This window comes from Capricornis sumatraensis, chromosome 16, assembly GCF_032405125.1.
Source record: "Capricornis sumatraensis isolate serow.1 chromosome 16, serow.2, whole genome shotgun sequence".
Taxonomy (NCBI): domain Eukaryota; kingdom Metazoa; phylum Chordata; class Mammalia; order Artiodactyla; family Bovidae; genus Capricornis; species Capricornis sumatraensis.
The window spans coordinates 16,345,130-16,360,081 of record NC_091084.1 but is presented as its reverse complement, the minus strand read 5'-3'; the positions used below and the strand labels follow the sequence as shown (position 1 = coordinate 16,360,081).

At 37.1% G+C, this 14,952-nt stretch overlaps 1 protein-coding gene across 3 annotated transcripts in view; it reads right to left on the bottom strand.

The window, feature by feature from the left end:
• The window catches only part of MTMR2 (myotubularin related protein 2), a 109,773-nt gene that overhangs the window by 34,872 nt on the left and 59,949 nt on the right, over window positions 1-14,952 (bottom strand). For all 3 annotated transcript variants that reach the window (XM_068989346.1, XM_068989345.1, XM_068989347.1), the window contains 3 exons: window positions 8,523-8,598; window positions 1,498-1,592; window positions 1,232-1,342 (listed from right to left, as the gene is read on the bottom strand). In XM_068989346.1, coding sequence (XP_068845447.1) covers window positions 1,232-1,342; window positions 1,498-1,592; window positions 8,523-8,568 — 252 coding nt within the window. In that variant the 5' untranslated portion in view covers window positions 8,569-8,598. The remainder of the gene's footprint in view (window positions 1-1,231; window positions 1,343-1,497; window positions 1,593-8,522; window positions 8,599-14,952) is intronic.

The following is a 14,952-nucleotide window of genomic DNA, read 5'->3' as shown; positions in this document are numbered from 1 at the left end:
GGCCACTGCTGAGTTTTCCAAATTTGCTGGCATATTGAGTGCAGCACTTTCACAGCATCATCTGTCAGGATTTGAAATAGCTCCACTGGAATTCCATCACCTCCACTAGCTTTGTTCGTAGTGATGCTTTCTAAGGACACTTGACTTCACATTCCAGGATGTCTGGCTCTAGATGAGTGATCACACCATCATGATTATCCAGGTCGTGAAAATCTTTTTTGTACAGTTCTTCTGTGTATTCTTGCCACCTCTTCTTAATATCTTCTGCTTCTGTTAGGTCCATTACCATATCTGTATTAAGCTCTTAAAGGCCTTCCAATGATAATGGAAAAGCATACAAGTAATTACTAAGGCATTAGTTTCAATACTAGATTGATAAAACTTCTAAGATTGTCATAAGAAAGGATCTTTAAAGTTATGAATGTGGTGTTGTATCCTGCTTGAAGACATGTTTCTCCTTCTTGAGAACCTTCTGACTAATCTTGTTATTTGAAAATGTACATTATGGGAGGGGGTCTGGTAAGATCTCTCTATTGTTAGTTCTAATTCCATTATCTTAAAATGTAAACCAAGGGAGTGGGTCTGATAAGACCTTTACAACCTTGAGACATTCTTCTGATTTACTGTAACAGCCAACTGAAAAGGTATATAGCTCCCTTTCCTAAGACTAGCAAGGGGGCACTCTCTCTATCCCTCTTCTGATGTCTATGTCAGAAGCTTTCCCTGTCCCTTTTTATACTTTAAAAAAACTCTGCTACACAGAAGCTCTTCAGTGATCAAGCCTGGTCCCAAAGAAAAATCTTCAGAGATCACAAATCTAACATTGTTCACTGCAAGTGATAAGTATCAATGCATTTACAGAATGAGTTAGATAATAAAATACAGAAGGTCTACCAAATGAGGTCTTCCCCACTACTGTTTCAGAAGCAGAAAAATTATGAAAACTAAAAATAGGAAAGAGGTAAATACATCATAATCAGTTCTGTCACTACCAAGTACTACGAGTCTTAACTGCTCAGACAGAGCCTTATGTTTCTAATTTTAAAATTAAATTCACAACAGATCACCTTTTTATTACTGCTAAATGTTGTTTTATCCTACTAGAATGATGCTTCTAGCATGAAATCCATTTGATATTTTGGAAACCAATTTCTAAACACTGGCTCTATTTAATAGAAAGCTTTCCAAACCAAAAAAAAAGAAAAAACTGCATACATATTACAACATTTACCTTGCACACAGTTTCCAGTCCATAAGAATTTTCACCACGACTAGAAGCACCACCAATTTTTTCTACTCTGCTTATAACACCAAGAGAAGCATCTAAAACAAATGGGGGATCCTAAAAGAAGGGAAAAAAAAAAACATTAAAACCGAGCAATACTGTATAATTATAGCTGAGAAAAATACTTAATTATTTAACTAAAAATGATTAAAGATGAACAAACAACACAGAGATGTACACACACAAAAAAAATCTAATCCAGCAAGTCTTACCCGTTCCATGCTTTTGAAATATAACCTGTAGTTCGTAACAGTCAGAGTTCCTCGTACAGCACCAGTGAATGGACATATATAAGTTACATCTTTGGCTGAAAAGAAAAAGAGCCCACAATTTACTCTCTATTGTACACTATTAAAAACTGCACTCCGATCTTTCACAAATAACATTTAACAGCATTCTGACCACTAGTTTAAATTATGCTTGAAAATCACGGAATCAGTGATTCCAAGAGACCTCGGGAACTAAATCCAAGCTTCCAACCACGCACTACAATCTGGGGAGGGAAAGCAGAATAAGTGGGAAGGACTAAAGAAACAGAGGGACATCCTTTACTCTGGACAGACACAGGGAAACAAAGGCAGACACTCTTCCTGATGGACAGAACAGGCACGGCAGTTGGAGCAGTGAGTGGAGGAGGGGCGGTGATGGTGGGAACAGCCATCAGCGTTTCAAGTCCCTATCCCCCCATCATTTAATCACAGCTCCGAGATCTTCTTCCCCAGTCTACTGGTTTTCTTCTGACCGTAGTCTAGTTTGTCAACATTCCTCTGAACATACAATACCTAAAACATAATACCAGTAACTCCTGATCTGATTATATTTATGGGGAAAATACTGTAGAGAAAATAAAATGTATATGAACTATGATTTCTTAGAAAAATATACTAGCATAATAAGAGGGTATTATGTACCTGATTAAGAAACAGATGTCAAACTTTGTAGAGAAATAATCACATTGTTAAATTAAATGTTAAATGAGGAATCTATACAGTATTATTTCTTTTTAAAACATGCATTAATTAAGCAGGATAACTTGACTACCACTAGCTCAAAGTATGGAGAAGGCAATGGCACCCCACTCCAGTACTCTTGCCTGGAAAATCCCATGGACAGAGGAGCCTGGGAGGCTGCAGTCCATGGGGTTGCTGAGGGTTGGACACGACTGAGCGACTTCACTTTCACTTTCATACATTGGGGAAGGAAATGGCAACCCACTTCAGTGTTCTTGCCTGCAGAATCCCAGGGACAGGGAAGCCTAGTGGGCTGCCGTCTCTGGGGTCGCACAGAGTCGGACACGACTGAAGCAACTTAGCAGCAGCAGCAGCAGCAGCTCAAAGTAATACTTAATATGGTAGCGTTCATATGCCCAATACAAAGGTTTTTCTATTTTAAAATATTCATAAATCCCTGTTATGTCATCATTGCAGCAAATCAGCAGATAAAGGAGTATCTTCATTGTTCCAAGAAACTAAGGCACAATTAGAAGCAAAAAACTTCTAAGAACCTTTCAAGGGGCTTCTGGGAAAACTCAGGAACATGAAATATGCTTAATAAAGCATGCAACTTCCTGAGTTTGCTTTCTATTCCTCACTGTGAAGGACTGACTGCTTAGTATGGCATTTGAAATGAGACTGATCTTGTAACATACATTTCTAACCTTCAAAATGGCTCCCTTGGGAATATACAAATATGAGTTACATTTTTTTTAATCACTGTTTCCAATGCATTTCCAATGTTTCATTTAGAGGGAAGATATTAAAATTAAACAAACCCATCATTAAAGAAAGATACATAAACGACTTGCATACAATTTCTTGCCCTTATGAATTTTTACCTCAATTGGGAAAGCTTTATTCAGTGTTACTATTCCTGGATTCTTTCCAGAGCCAATTTTCTTCACTCACACAAGAAAATCAATCTTATTATTCTGTACTCTTCTACAGGATATGTCCCTCTTAGTCCCAGTCCAAAGTTTTTGCTACAACTTCCTCTTTATTATAAAACCATGAAATAATGTGCTTCCAAAATTAAAAGTACTCTACTAAACACAAGAGCTTATAGCTATGTTACTATTATCATCATTAGGCTCTGCTTTGCTCTGTCCCTTTTATCTTTTTCCTCAGGCTGGTAGCAACTAGGTCACTCTGAAGAGAGAATTTATGCCTAGCAGGGCTTGTATGAATTAGAAGAAAGACTGTGACTAGGAACCTTATCAGAGCAAATGACAATAAAACCACCACTGACAGAATTTATAAAGTACTTTTCACCTGAGTACCTGCCTTAACCTTCAAAATCACCTTTAAACATTAAGACCTCTAACTATCTACAATTTTCAGATGAGAACACCAGGGTTCACAGAAGTAAAACAAATCGCCTAATGCTTCAGAACCAGTAACTGCTAAGATTAGGACTTGAGTGCAGTTTCCATGACTGCAAACTCAAACCTCCTTCCAGAGCATCATGCAAATGACTTCCCTGGTGGCTCAGATGGTCAAGAATCTGCCTGTAACACAGGAGACCCTGGGTTCACTTCCTGGGTCTCCTGCATCAGGAAGAATCCCTTCCCCTGAAGAAGAGACTGACAATCCACTCCAGTATTCTTGCCTGGAAAATTTCATGGACAGAGGATCTTGGCGGGTTACAGTCCATTGGGCCACCAAGAGTTGGACACAACTGAGTGACTAACATCAATTGTGTCGCTTTTAAGCCACTTTTAAGCCACTCAGGTAACACGGTCTGTCTCCTGTGTTAAAGGCTGAAATACTGCAGTTGGGGCCATCACTACTGCTGATGTGCCCAGGCCAGTACCTTTCAACTATTGCTGCTACTGTTAAAACATTCTGTAGATGTCTCTAACACCACTGTGACTTTTTAAAAAATATATAAACTGCAAATTTACATTAGGCCAACTAGGAATGTTAGTTGGCCTAATGTAAATGAATTTTTTTAATGAATTTTTTATATGAACTAATTTTCTATATGAATTAATACACTCAAGGGTACTCTAGCCTCATGCTTCCCTGGTGGCTCAGACGGTAAAGCATCTGTCTGCAATGTGGGAGACCTAGGTTCAATCTCTGGGTTGGGAAGATCCCCTGGAGAAGGAAATGGCAGCCCACTCCAGTACTCTTGCCTGGAAAATCCCATGGGCGCAGGAGCCAGGTAGGCTACAGTCCATGGGGTCGCAAAGAGTCGGACATGACTGAGCGACTTCACTTTCACTTTTCACACTTTATATTACATTCAATTTTTTGAATAATCAAGTCTATCTGATTATTTGAATCAGAGTATTTATTTAATATATTAGGTATTTCTCTAAATTTTGCAATACTAATACTGCCAGATGCCGAAAGAGCTTAAATTTACTGATCTTCTCAAATTTTCCCTAAGCTCACAAAGAATCCATAATAGTTTCTATGGGATAGATGAAAATGACTGAGAATACATATCTATAAGGGTGAAAAGTATATGCACATAAATATAATGTACAAGAGCACACAATCTGTGCAGAGAGGCATAAAAACACACTCTAAGCAATATAAAGAAGGAAAGTGCACTAAGCTATGGGATCAGAGAGGGTTCAAGGAACACAGGCATGAGAGCTGTGCCCCAATGGTTAGGACCCTTTAGATGGGTAGAGATGCTAATACAGCATTCAGTAAAGAGAAGAACCTAAAACACAGACGTGGGAAAGTAAAGCAATTATTTGGACAAAGTATACAGTCTGGATTGCTCTAATTTATACTGTATCACATTCTCTTCATTCCTTCTTAAATTCCTCCTCATTGGTTCTTCTTCTACCATATAATTGTAAAATGCCTACCAAAGCTATGTTCTTGGCCCTGTTTTTAATCCATACACTCTGAGTTATTTTCATAGTTTCATTTTCAACCAATATCCATATTCTGATGATTCCAAAATATGACTTCTAACCTGATCTCTCTCCTAAACTCCTAAAAGTTTCTCATAGGTACCTGAAATTCAACATAAATACTATACCAAGGGCTCATGAAAATTCAGAGAAAAAGGTAACACTCAATAAATTTTTGGAGATTGCTCCTCTGGATCTGGTAACTGACTGAATGTCAAAGCTCAGAAAAAAAGAGCAGCTGAAGATGACTCCCAGATTTCTGCCTTGAGTGAATGGACAACCAGTGTTAATGTTAACTGATGGAAAGAAGAAAAGGAATAAATTTAGAAATAAAGGTGATGACTTCAGTTTTGGATATGTTGGGTATAAGAGTATCTATAGAATACCCATGGCCATGTGTCTAAGATGCCGGCATCATTTATCTGTATTAGGACAGAGGTTCACATTAGAAGCAACAAATTTTGGAGTCATCAGTAAATACATGGTAGGTAAAGCTACTAACTTAGATATCATCAAGCAAAAAGAACAAATGAGAGAGGAATGGGAAAGAAGCCAAGGATGAAGTCCTAAATGGAGTGCTGCTATCTAAAAAAGATGATAACAAAAGAGACTTAGTGATAACGTGAAACTCTTTTACAAGGTCATTTATCATAGTGGAAATAGCATATGCTTTTAGGCTCAGAAGAGGGAAAAAAAACTGTCACAGTGCTAGATATAACTTTACTAGCCAGGCAGTCTTCCTATGCCTTAGTTTCTTCATCTGCAAAATGCGATCAGCCTCTTTCTCAGAAGGTCATTGTGAGGATGATTAAATCAGATGGTGAGCACTCAGTAATGATAATTATCATTATTATATAGTATCAAGTAGTAATAATACATAACACCTTACTGAGTAAGTGGCTCAGGAGAACTTAGGATACCTAAAGTGAGTAGGGGGAGAAAAGGAATGGGCAACTATTCAACCAAGAGTTACAAGTAACAAGAGAGAAATGCTAAACATGAAGGAACTAAATGTGCCACAGGCAACAACACCACAGAGGACAGGTCCCCTTTGGCCTGCTTATTTTTACACAAGTAAATGACCCTTGGTTTAAGACTTCCCCAGTGGCTCAGATGGTAAAGAATCCGCCCATATTGCAGGAGGTGCAAGAGATGCGGGTTCAATGCCCAGGTCAGGAAGATCCCCTGGAGAAGGGAGTGGCAACCCACTCCAATATAGTAGCCTGTAGGCTACAGTCCATGGGCAAAGAGTCGGACACAACTGAGCAACTATCACTTTTAAGTTCTTTTTAAAATTATGATTGATGATAAAATGAAAGGTGACTAAGAAATCATTTACTGTATTCACCTACACATTACTTTATTTCTCAAAAGCTATGAGTATTTTAACAGCTGTATAATATTCCATTGTGTATGTGTGTGTGTATATGTGTGTATGCTGCTGCTAAGTTGCTTCAGTCATGTCGGACTCTGTGCGACCCCGTAGATGGCAGCCCACCAGGCTCCACCGTCCCTGGGATTCTCCAGGCAAGGACACTGGAGTGGGTTGCCATTTCCTTCTCCAATATGTGTGTATACCACATCTTTTTCTCAATCATCTTACACTATTTCTTTAGAGTTCTTTGGTGAATACAAGCATACAACCCTTTCATTTTTTAAATGACATGTACTTGCTGTACTATACAGTTAAGTTACAGGTATATTTTAAAGGTAGTATTCTGTTGTTATTATAAAATAATGGTTATATCCCCTGTGTTGTACAATACATCCTTGTAGCTTATTTTATACCCAAGAGCATGTATGTCTTAATCTCCTGCCCCTACACTGCCCCTCCCTCTTCTCTCTCCCTACTGGTAACCACTGGTTTGCTCTCTATACTTGTGATGAGTCTACTTCTTTTCTTGTTATATCCACTAGTTTGCTCTACTTTTCAGATCCCACATAGAAGTGATATCATACAGCACTTGTCTCCTCTGACTGACTTCGTCTAGCATAATGACCTCTAAGTTCATCCATGTTGCTATAAATGGCAAAATTCATCCTTTTTTATGGCTGAGTTGTATTCCATGTCATACACACACAAACATTCCCATATATACACACAAACACTCCACATGTTCTTTATCTAATCATCTACTGACGAACACTTAGTTCACTTCCATATCTTGGCAACTGTAAATAATGCTATGAACACTGGGGTGTGCATATCTCTCTTAATTAAGGCTTTTCTCCCCTCAGATATACACCCAGGAGTGGAACTGCTGGATCATATGGTTATTCTGTATATATTTCATCTTCTTTATCCATTCTTCTGCTAATGAATACCTAAAAAGGAATGAAATCTTGCCATTTGTGAGAATATGAACAGACCTGGAGGATATTATATTTAATATGTCATATAGAAAGACAAGCATCATATATTTCCACTTATATGTAGAATCAAAAACCAAAAGAAAGGAATAAATATAACAAAACAGAACAGACTCAGATACAGAGAACAAAGTAGGGGTTATTAGGGGGTAGGGGGTGGGGAAAGGAGCAAAACAGGTAAGGGGGATTAAGAAGTACAAACTACCAGTTGCAAAATAAACAACTTACAAGGATGTAATATGCAGCACAAGGAATATAGCCAATATTTTATAATAACTATGTATGCTGTTTAATCTTCAAAAATATCAAATTACTATGCTGAACACCTAAACTAATACTGTAAGTCAACTATACTTTGATAAATAAATATCTTAAAAATACAAAAGCTATGGGTGTTTTGTATATTATCACACAAATATAACAAAGTTAAAGCATAAGGACAAAAAAATAACTTGAAAGTGTGTTTCCAGTCCATACAATAAGTTAATACTTAGTTACTTAGGTTGGATAAAGAAAGGCGCTGACATGCAAAGGACTCACTTTGCAATGTAGATGAAATATGTTTATCCAAAAATTGACAAATTTATTCAGAGGAGGAAAAATAAAGAAGTAAAAAAAGAATGTGTTTCAAGAAAAATTACTTGTACAAAGTGACAATTCAATTTTTTATCTATTCAACCCACTATCTAACTGCAGTAATTCAAAATAATAAAATTTACTGTGATGGAATTCCACAACAGTTTTTAAAATAAGTCACCTTCTTTCAAACCAGAAAAGCAGCAAAATATAACTCGATGGCATGTTTCCATTAGTCAAAATCCAAACACAGTCAATAGGTCTAGATCAAGAGCACACTGGAGGCTGGGAAGGCTGTCAGGAACGAGTCTGTCAAATAGGAGGTGTCTGCACAGTGAGCCTGTTCTTTGTACACTGGAAACACTGAATAGTCTGTACAGTCACAGAGGAGGAAATTTGACAAAAAATACCATTACAGACCCATGTCTTTAATATTTTCTCCTGGAAGCAAGGGCGGTTCTTCCATTTCTGCTAATTTGTTAGACTCCCTCAGGACCTGGATTGGAAAAGAGAGGAGAGGGCAAGAAAAGAAACAATTTTTTATTCAAAGGCTAATTTTTAACTTAAATTTCAACTGAGTATGCTTGGTCTTATTTAAAGTAACAGCATTATATCACATATACTATTATATGTGATTATAAAGACTGTAATGTTGGCATGTATAACACATGAAGCTGCTATTTTTCTACAAAACATTTACCGAGTGCCTACTTTGTAGAAGGTACTACACAAAACACTTTATGTTTTTTTATTGACTCCTACAATGGCCCTATAAGGGAAGGTATCATTATCCTCATTTCCTAGATAAGGAAAAAGAGGCCAGAAGCAACAATTACCTTATACAAAATCCTATAGCTAAAAAGCGTCAGAACCTAGATTTGAATTATAGTTTTGGTGGACTACAAAGCTCATTTTCTTTCCCTTCAGCCATATCCAAGTGCCTTATTGCATTAAGACTTACATAAAATCAAACTTTTATGTAGATTTAATGTTTAGAGGATCTGGAAATGATGTTGATTAAGAGTCTTGTTGAAAAAGAGATATTTAATAAAATAAAGATCAACAACACTTATTGAGTAGTTACCTTATGAAGGGTGTTACACTGGATTCCAAGAATGTAAAGATACAGAATCATGGTTTTCTAATGGACAACCCACAGAACACATGTACACACACACACAAGTGCATGCATGCGCACATGCAACTGTTTTATGCCAAGTATACCCCACGACCTTTCAATAGCCTTAACTTTCACCTCTTTCACTGCCAAACAATAACCTTCACTGTCTCCAATTCTTTACCTTCCATCAGTTCCTCAACCTTCTGCAACCTGGCGTTGCCACCTAACCCAACTTTTTGCAGGGAACCTGCTTTCTCCCCAATAGAAAGTGAAAGTGAAGTCGGTCAGTTCTGTCTGACTCTTTTGCGACCCCATGCACTGTAGCCCACCAGGCTCCTCCATCCATGGGATTTTCCAGGCAAGAGGACTGGAGTGGGTTGCCATTTCCTTCTCCAGGGGATCTTCCCAACCAAGGGATCGAACCCAGGTCTCCCACATTCCAGGCAGAGGCTTTACCGTCTGAGCCACCAGGGAAGCCCTCCCCAATAATCTCCTCATTATTAATGACAATGGCTATTTCTCAGTCTTTATTTCTATTTCCTAGCTACATCTGATACTACCCGCACTTACCTGCTCCTTGAGAGCACACTCGCCTGGCTAACGCTTCCTTCTCTGGCCACTCTTTTTCAATGACCTTTCTATTCCCTTTTCTTAACCTTACTTATTCCTCAGAGGTTTGTCCCATTTCTCATTTTACTCACTTCCTGTTGATTTCATACTATGACCTTACCTCACTTCAATCTATATCATTAGTTAATATTTTTCTTGGACTCCAGTTCCACACATCCAATTGTTTAATGTCCCTCTCCTTCTATATGTTCCACAGACACTTTGAAGTCAAGAGATCTCAAATCGATCTGTGTTCCATACTGAGCAAGAGGCACTACTAGCCATTTGATTGTCAAAGTCAATTTCGTAGGAGGTGGGCGAGCAGTGGTCTCTATGAGCAGACTCAGACCTTCTACTTCAACCTTCATTTGTTTCATTAGACTGAGAACCAAAACAACTAGAAAAAAGATTCTCAATTTTTTTTTTTTGTTATATAGCATTTGACTTTTATTTCCTTCCATCCAAAAAGTAGACTGAGAGTCCTCAAAAGAAGCTAAAAAGGAAGAAAACACAAGGTACTACAACTGCCTTACAGGTCACCTCCCACAGGCCATCGAAACTAGGTCAGAGGTCTGCAGGCATGACCCCCTCTCTGGCACTTACCCAGACTGTGGGAAGAGACACCACAGTGCACACATTTTTGAATTCCCAACAAAAATAAAATACGAGACACACACATAATATTTAACTATCTTTGAACAGTAAAAAAGTAAAAAGAAAGTCAAAATTGGTTTTAATAATATATTTTACTTAATCCAACAACTCAAAAACAGTCATTTCAAGATATAATAAGTATTTTAAAGTAAAAGATACTTTATATTCTTTTACTCATATTAAGCCTTCTACATCCAGAGTATGTTTTAGAGGAGCGCCTCTCCTCCCTACCAGACTGTGGGAAGAGACACCACAGTGCACACATTTTTGAATTCCCAACAAAAATAAAATACGAGGCACACACATAATTTTTAACTGTCTTTTAACAGTAAATAAGTAAAAAGAAAGTCAAAATTGGTTTTACTAATATATTTTACTTAATCTAACAACTCAAAAACAGTCATTTCAAGATATAATAAGTATTTTTAAGTAAAAGGTACTTTATATTCTTTTACTCATATTAAGCCTTCAACATCCAGAGTATGTTTTATACTTCTAGCACATTTCAACCAGACCAGCCACATTTCCGGTGCTCAACAGCCATCAGTCTAGTGGTGCCTGAATTGAGCAGCACTAATCCAATGAATCTAATTCTTACTGATAATCAAGTCATTCCCAAGTTTAAGCTGTGCACTTAGGGGGGATGAGACAAAGGGTTAAACATTACTGCCACAGCCCAACACTCATCAAGGTTAATAAAGGAAGAACTACAAAGAACGAATTACTTCTGTTTACTACATCTGCAAGCTGAACAAATTCACTTTTGAAAATTTAATGATTTGTTTCATAAAGCAATACTTAAAGAACTAAAATATATACACACATATATACTTTTTTAATATTCCACATTCTAGAACTCAAAAAAGGTCACATTTTTAATAGTATCTCATTGCTAGTTCCTGATATAATATTTTATGTAGTCATAAAAGAAATGTAAGCAAAAAGGAAGAGAGATAAGGAGGGAAGGAAGGAGCGAGGGTGGGCCTATGAAGATACAGAAAATCAGGATGAAAACTTGCACAATGCAAATATACACAGACTTCTTGGCTTCAAATTCTAACTATGCTACATGCTATGTAGGTACTCTTAGACAAGGTGTTCAATTTCTTTATGCCTCATTTCCCCCACCTATAAAATGGTCATAATCACAGTACTCCACAAAAGGGTTATTATAAATTAAATTAGTTAATACACAAAGTATTTATATTAGAGTTGACACAAAAATATACTTAACAAGTATTTTCCATCAATAATAATAGCAAAATATTTAGACTAACAAGGCTGCCAGAATCTGGTAAGAATTTCTACTAATTATGAAAACAAAAGATACAAATAATAACACAATCAAACACATGTGAAAGATCATATAAAGGGAAGATACTTTATTCTGTGCCCATTGTCTACCACTTGATTTGGAAATTCAATGTTCATGTCACTTACAAAGCTGGACACTAGTTCTCTACTGCACAGATTTAATTCTCATAGTTGTTAGTGTTGTTCCCCATGATTTCCTCTCTATTTCTGCATTCATTAGGAAGCTACAATCCCCAGAAAATATGTGCACTGCAGACAGGCATGGAGACAAAGGCAGTTCTGGCAGAAGCATGGGTGCGTGATGAGATATAATCTTCATAAGTAAAGCTTTGCAAAGTGAGAAAAGACACAGAGAAATGCATGTCAGTAGTACATGTCAAGAACTGTAGGCTCTCTCATACTCTCTGACTAGAACGTCAGAGAGCAAGACAATGAAGAGAAGCAAGATGGACAGCATTGTTTGGAAAATCTGCACCAAATGACAGACTTTTAGTAACAGGTATACACTGGAGGTTTTACATGAACAACTCACTTAGAGCTCAAGATACTGGCATAAAAAGAAACTCAAACAACTGAACAAGGCAGGCCAAGGGCAATTCAGACACTTCGTTTACTGGCAAACACTGACTCTGAACAAATTTATCGGTAGCAAAGCCAAAGGAAAAAAAGGGAGGAGGGGGAGCCTAGAAAAAAAGATTATTTGACAAGAAGTATCAGCTTAAAGCTCAAAAAAAAAACCCAGCAGGCTTCTGAAAATAATTTCTACAAGCATTAGTAGAAACAATCTGTAAGCTATCTGCATACCTAAAAGTAAATGAGCCATACCTCCCAGGAAACAGGAACAGGAGAGACAGAAACTAAGAGAAATGGGTAAAATAAGGAACTGCTTACAAAAAATTTTAATGTAATAACAGAAATAAAACCTGTGCTGGTATTAATAAAGAGTTGAATGAATTATTCAGAAAGCAGCACTTATGCAGAGGGCAAACATGGAAAGTCCTCTTCAGAATTTGTAGAGAAGAACAGACATAAAAATCATGAGGGAAGATGATAACCAATAAAATAATTCTATTCCCTAAAGGAAAAAATTAAAACTGGTTAAAAGTAATAATCCAACTTGTAACTGAAGAACATGTTTTTGAAATTGAATAAAGAGAGTCGGACACGAATGAAGCGACTTAGCAGCAGCAGCAGCAATCTATGTTTGCTGATCAGACTAGTTTACCGTGTTCCAAATAAAAAAAATCAATGAACAGAGACATATATGGGTGCATCTTAGCAAAACTTTTTGAACTGTAATGAAAAGACAAACTATGGCTACATAGACAAAACTTTTTGGAGAATTTACATACAAAAGCAAAACCCAGCAATCTTCAGGTTTCTCTGTAAAACTATATCCCAGAAAACAATAAGAAAATGTTATTGGATGCTTAAAGGAAAAGTCTGTGATCACTCTAATACGGAAGTCATTCTCAGATATGCCAAGTCAACAAAAATATAGCCCATGTGTCCTGCATTTGAAAAAAAGAAAAATAAATTACTTGAGGCAGTAATTAAGCTGAAAAGGGGGAATGAAAATTAAAATATATATAACAAATTTGTGGTATCCAGCAAAGATAAGTTTTACATCCTAACTACCCTGCAATCAAAAAAAACACACACAAAAAAAACAAAAACAAAAAAACATTTACTGCCACCATACACCTCTAAGTCTTAGTTTCATCATTTATATTATTAAGGTAATATTAATATCCACCTTACTTTGTGAATATGAAATGAGATCACTGCATCATAAAGGGACTTGCAAGGTGCTATTAAAATGTAAGAAACACTTATTCACTTAACAGAAGCATCAACATAAATTGGCACTGTCTCTTGTCACAATGGCTTATTCACATGGTGCTTTATTTCTCTCCTCTAAAATACACAAGGATTAATATTTGAGATAGGATGTCATAATGGGAACCATATATTTAACTCTTGAACTATAAAACTCCTAGACTTAGCTACAGAATAGCAAGCAACTTACTGTTCTAAAGAAAGCAGCAAGAGGAATGATGTTAGCATCATGGTAGCATGTCTCTTGTTTTTGTTGCCCTTTAACATCTAAAATTTGGCATCTAACAATGAACAAAAGTGCCTCATGGGAGCTATGGAACCCAGCATCATATGCTGAAGGACCTAGAAGGAGCCTCATCCACCTGCGCAATGTGTAACAAGCAGAAAGAACCTGGTACAGGATGTGGAGCCAGCAGGAGCCTGTGAACTGACTGTAACCCCTCTTAACTGCAGTACCTGGAAAACACAGCACTTGGGCAGATACCCACATATGAGAAAGCCTTTATGGAAGTTCAGGTTTCTAAAGAAGTTCCAGCACTCCCATCAGAACAACAAGAAAAATACAAGTATGGACATTAGAGTGGGTAGGAAGACCTTTGCCAGTATCACCCTTCCCAAGAACATAAACCAGACCAACAAAAAGTATCTCTCAGCTAGTAAAGATTAGAGGAGGTTAACTGTTACTTCAAGTGCCAAAACAGCAGTGTAAAATGACAAGGGACATGAAGAATAAGGGAAACCTGACACTCCAAAAGATCATAATCATCCTCCAGCAACTTAAGGCAAAGATACAGAGAAAAGTGATTGATCCTATAAAGAATTCAAAATAGCCATCTGAGGAAACTCAATGAGCTACAAGAAAATGAAGACACAATGTTACAAAACATGAAAAACAATACATGATCAAAATGAGAAATAAACAGAGACAAATCATTAAAAGAACTAAACATAGATTCTGGAGCCAAAGATTCAATGAACGAAATGAATGTAAGAGAAAGCATCCAGAGCAGAACAGAACAGGCAGAAGAGAGAATCTATGGTTAGAGGACAGAACTTTGAAATAACTCTGTCAGAGAGAACAAAGAAAAAAGAATGAAAAAGAATAAAAAGGAACTACATGATCTATAGGACACCATCAAGAATAAACAGCAGAATCATTAGAGTTCCAGAAGGAGAACAAAAGGAAAGGGGTAATAGAGCTCATTAAAAAAAAAAAATAGCTGAGAATTTCCCAAACCTGGAGAGAAGGCTGCACATCCAAGTTCATGAAGCTAACAGATTCCCCCCATTATCTCTAAGACACATTATAATGAA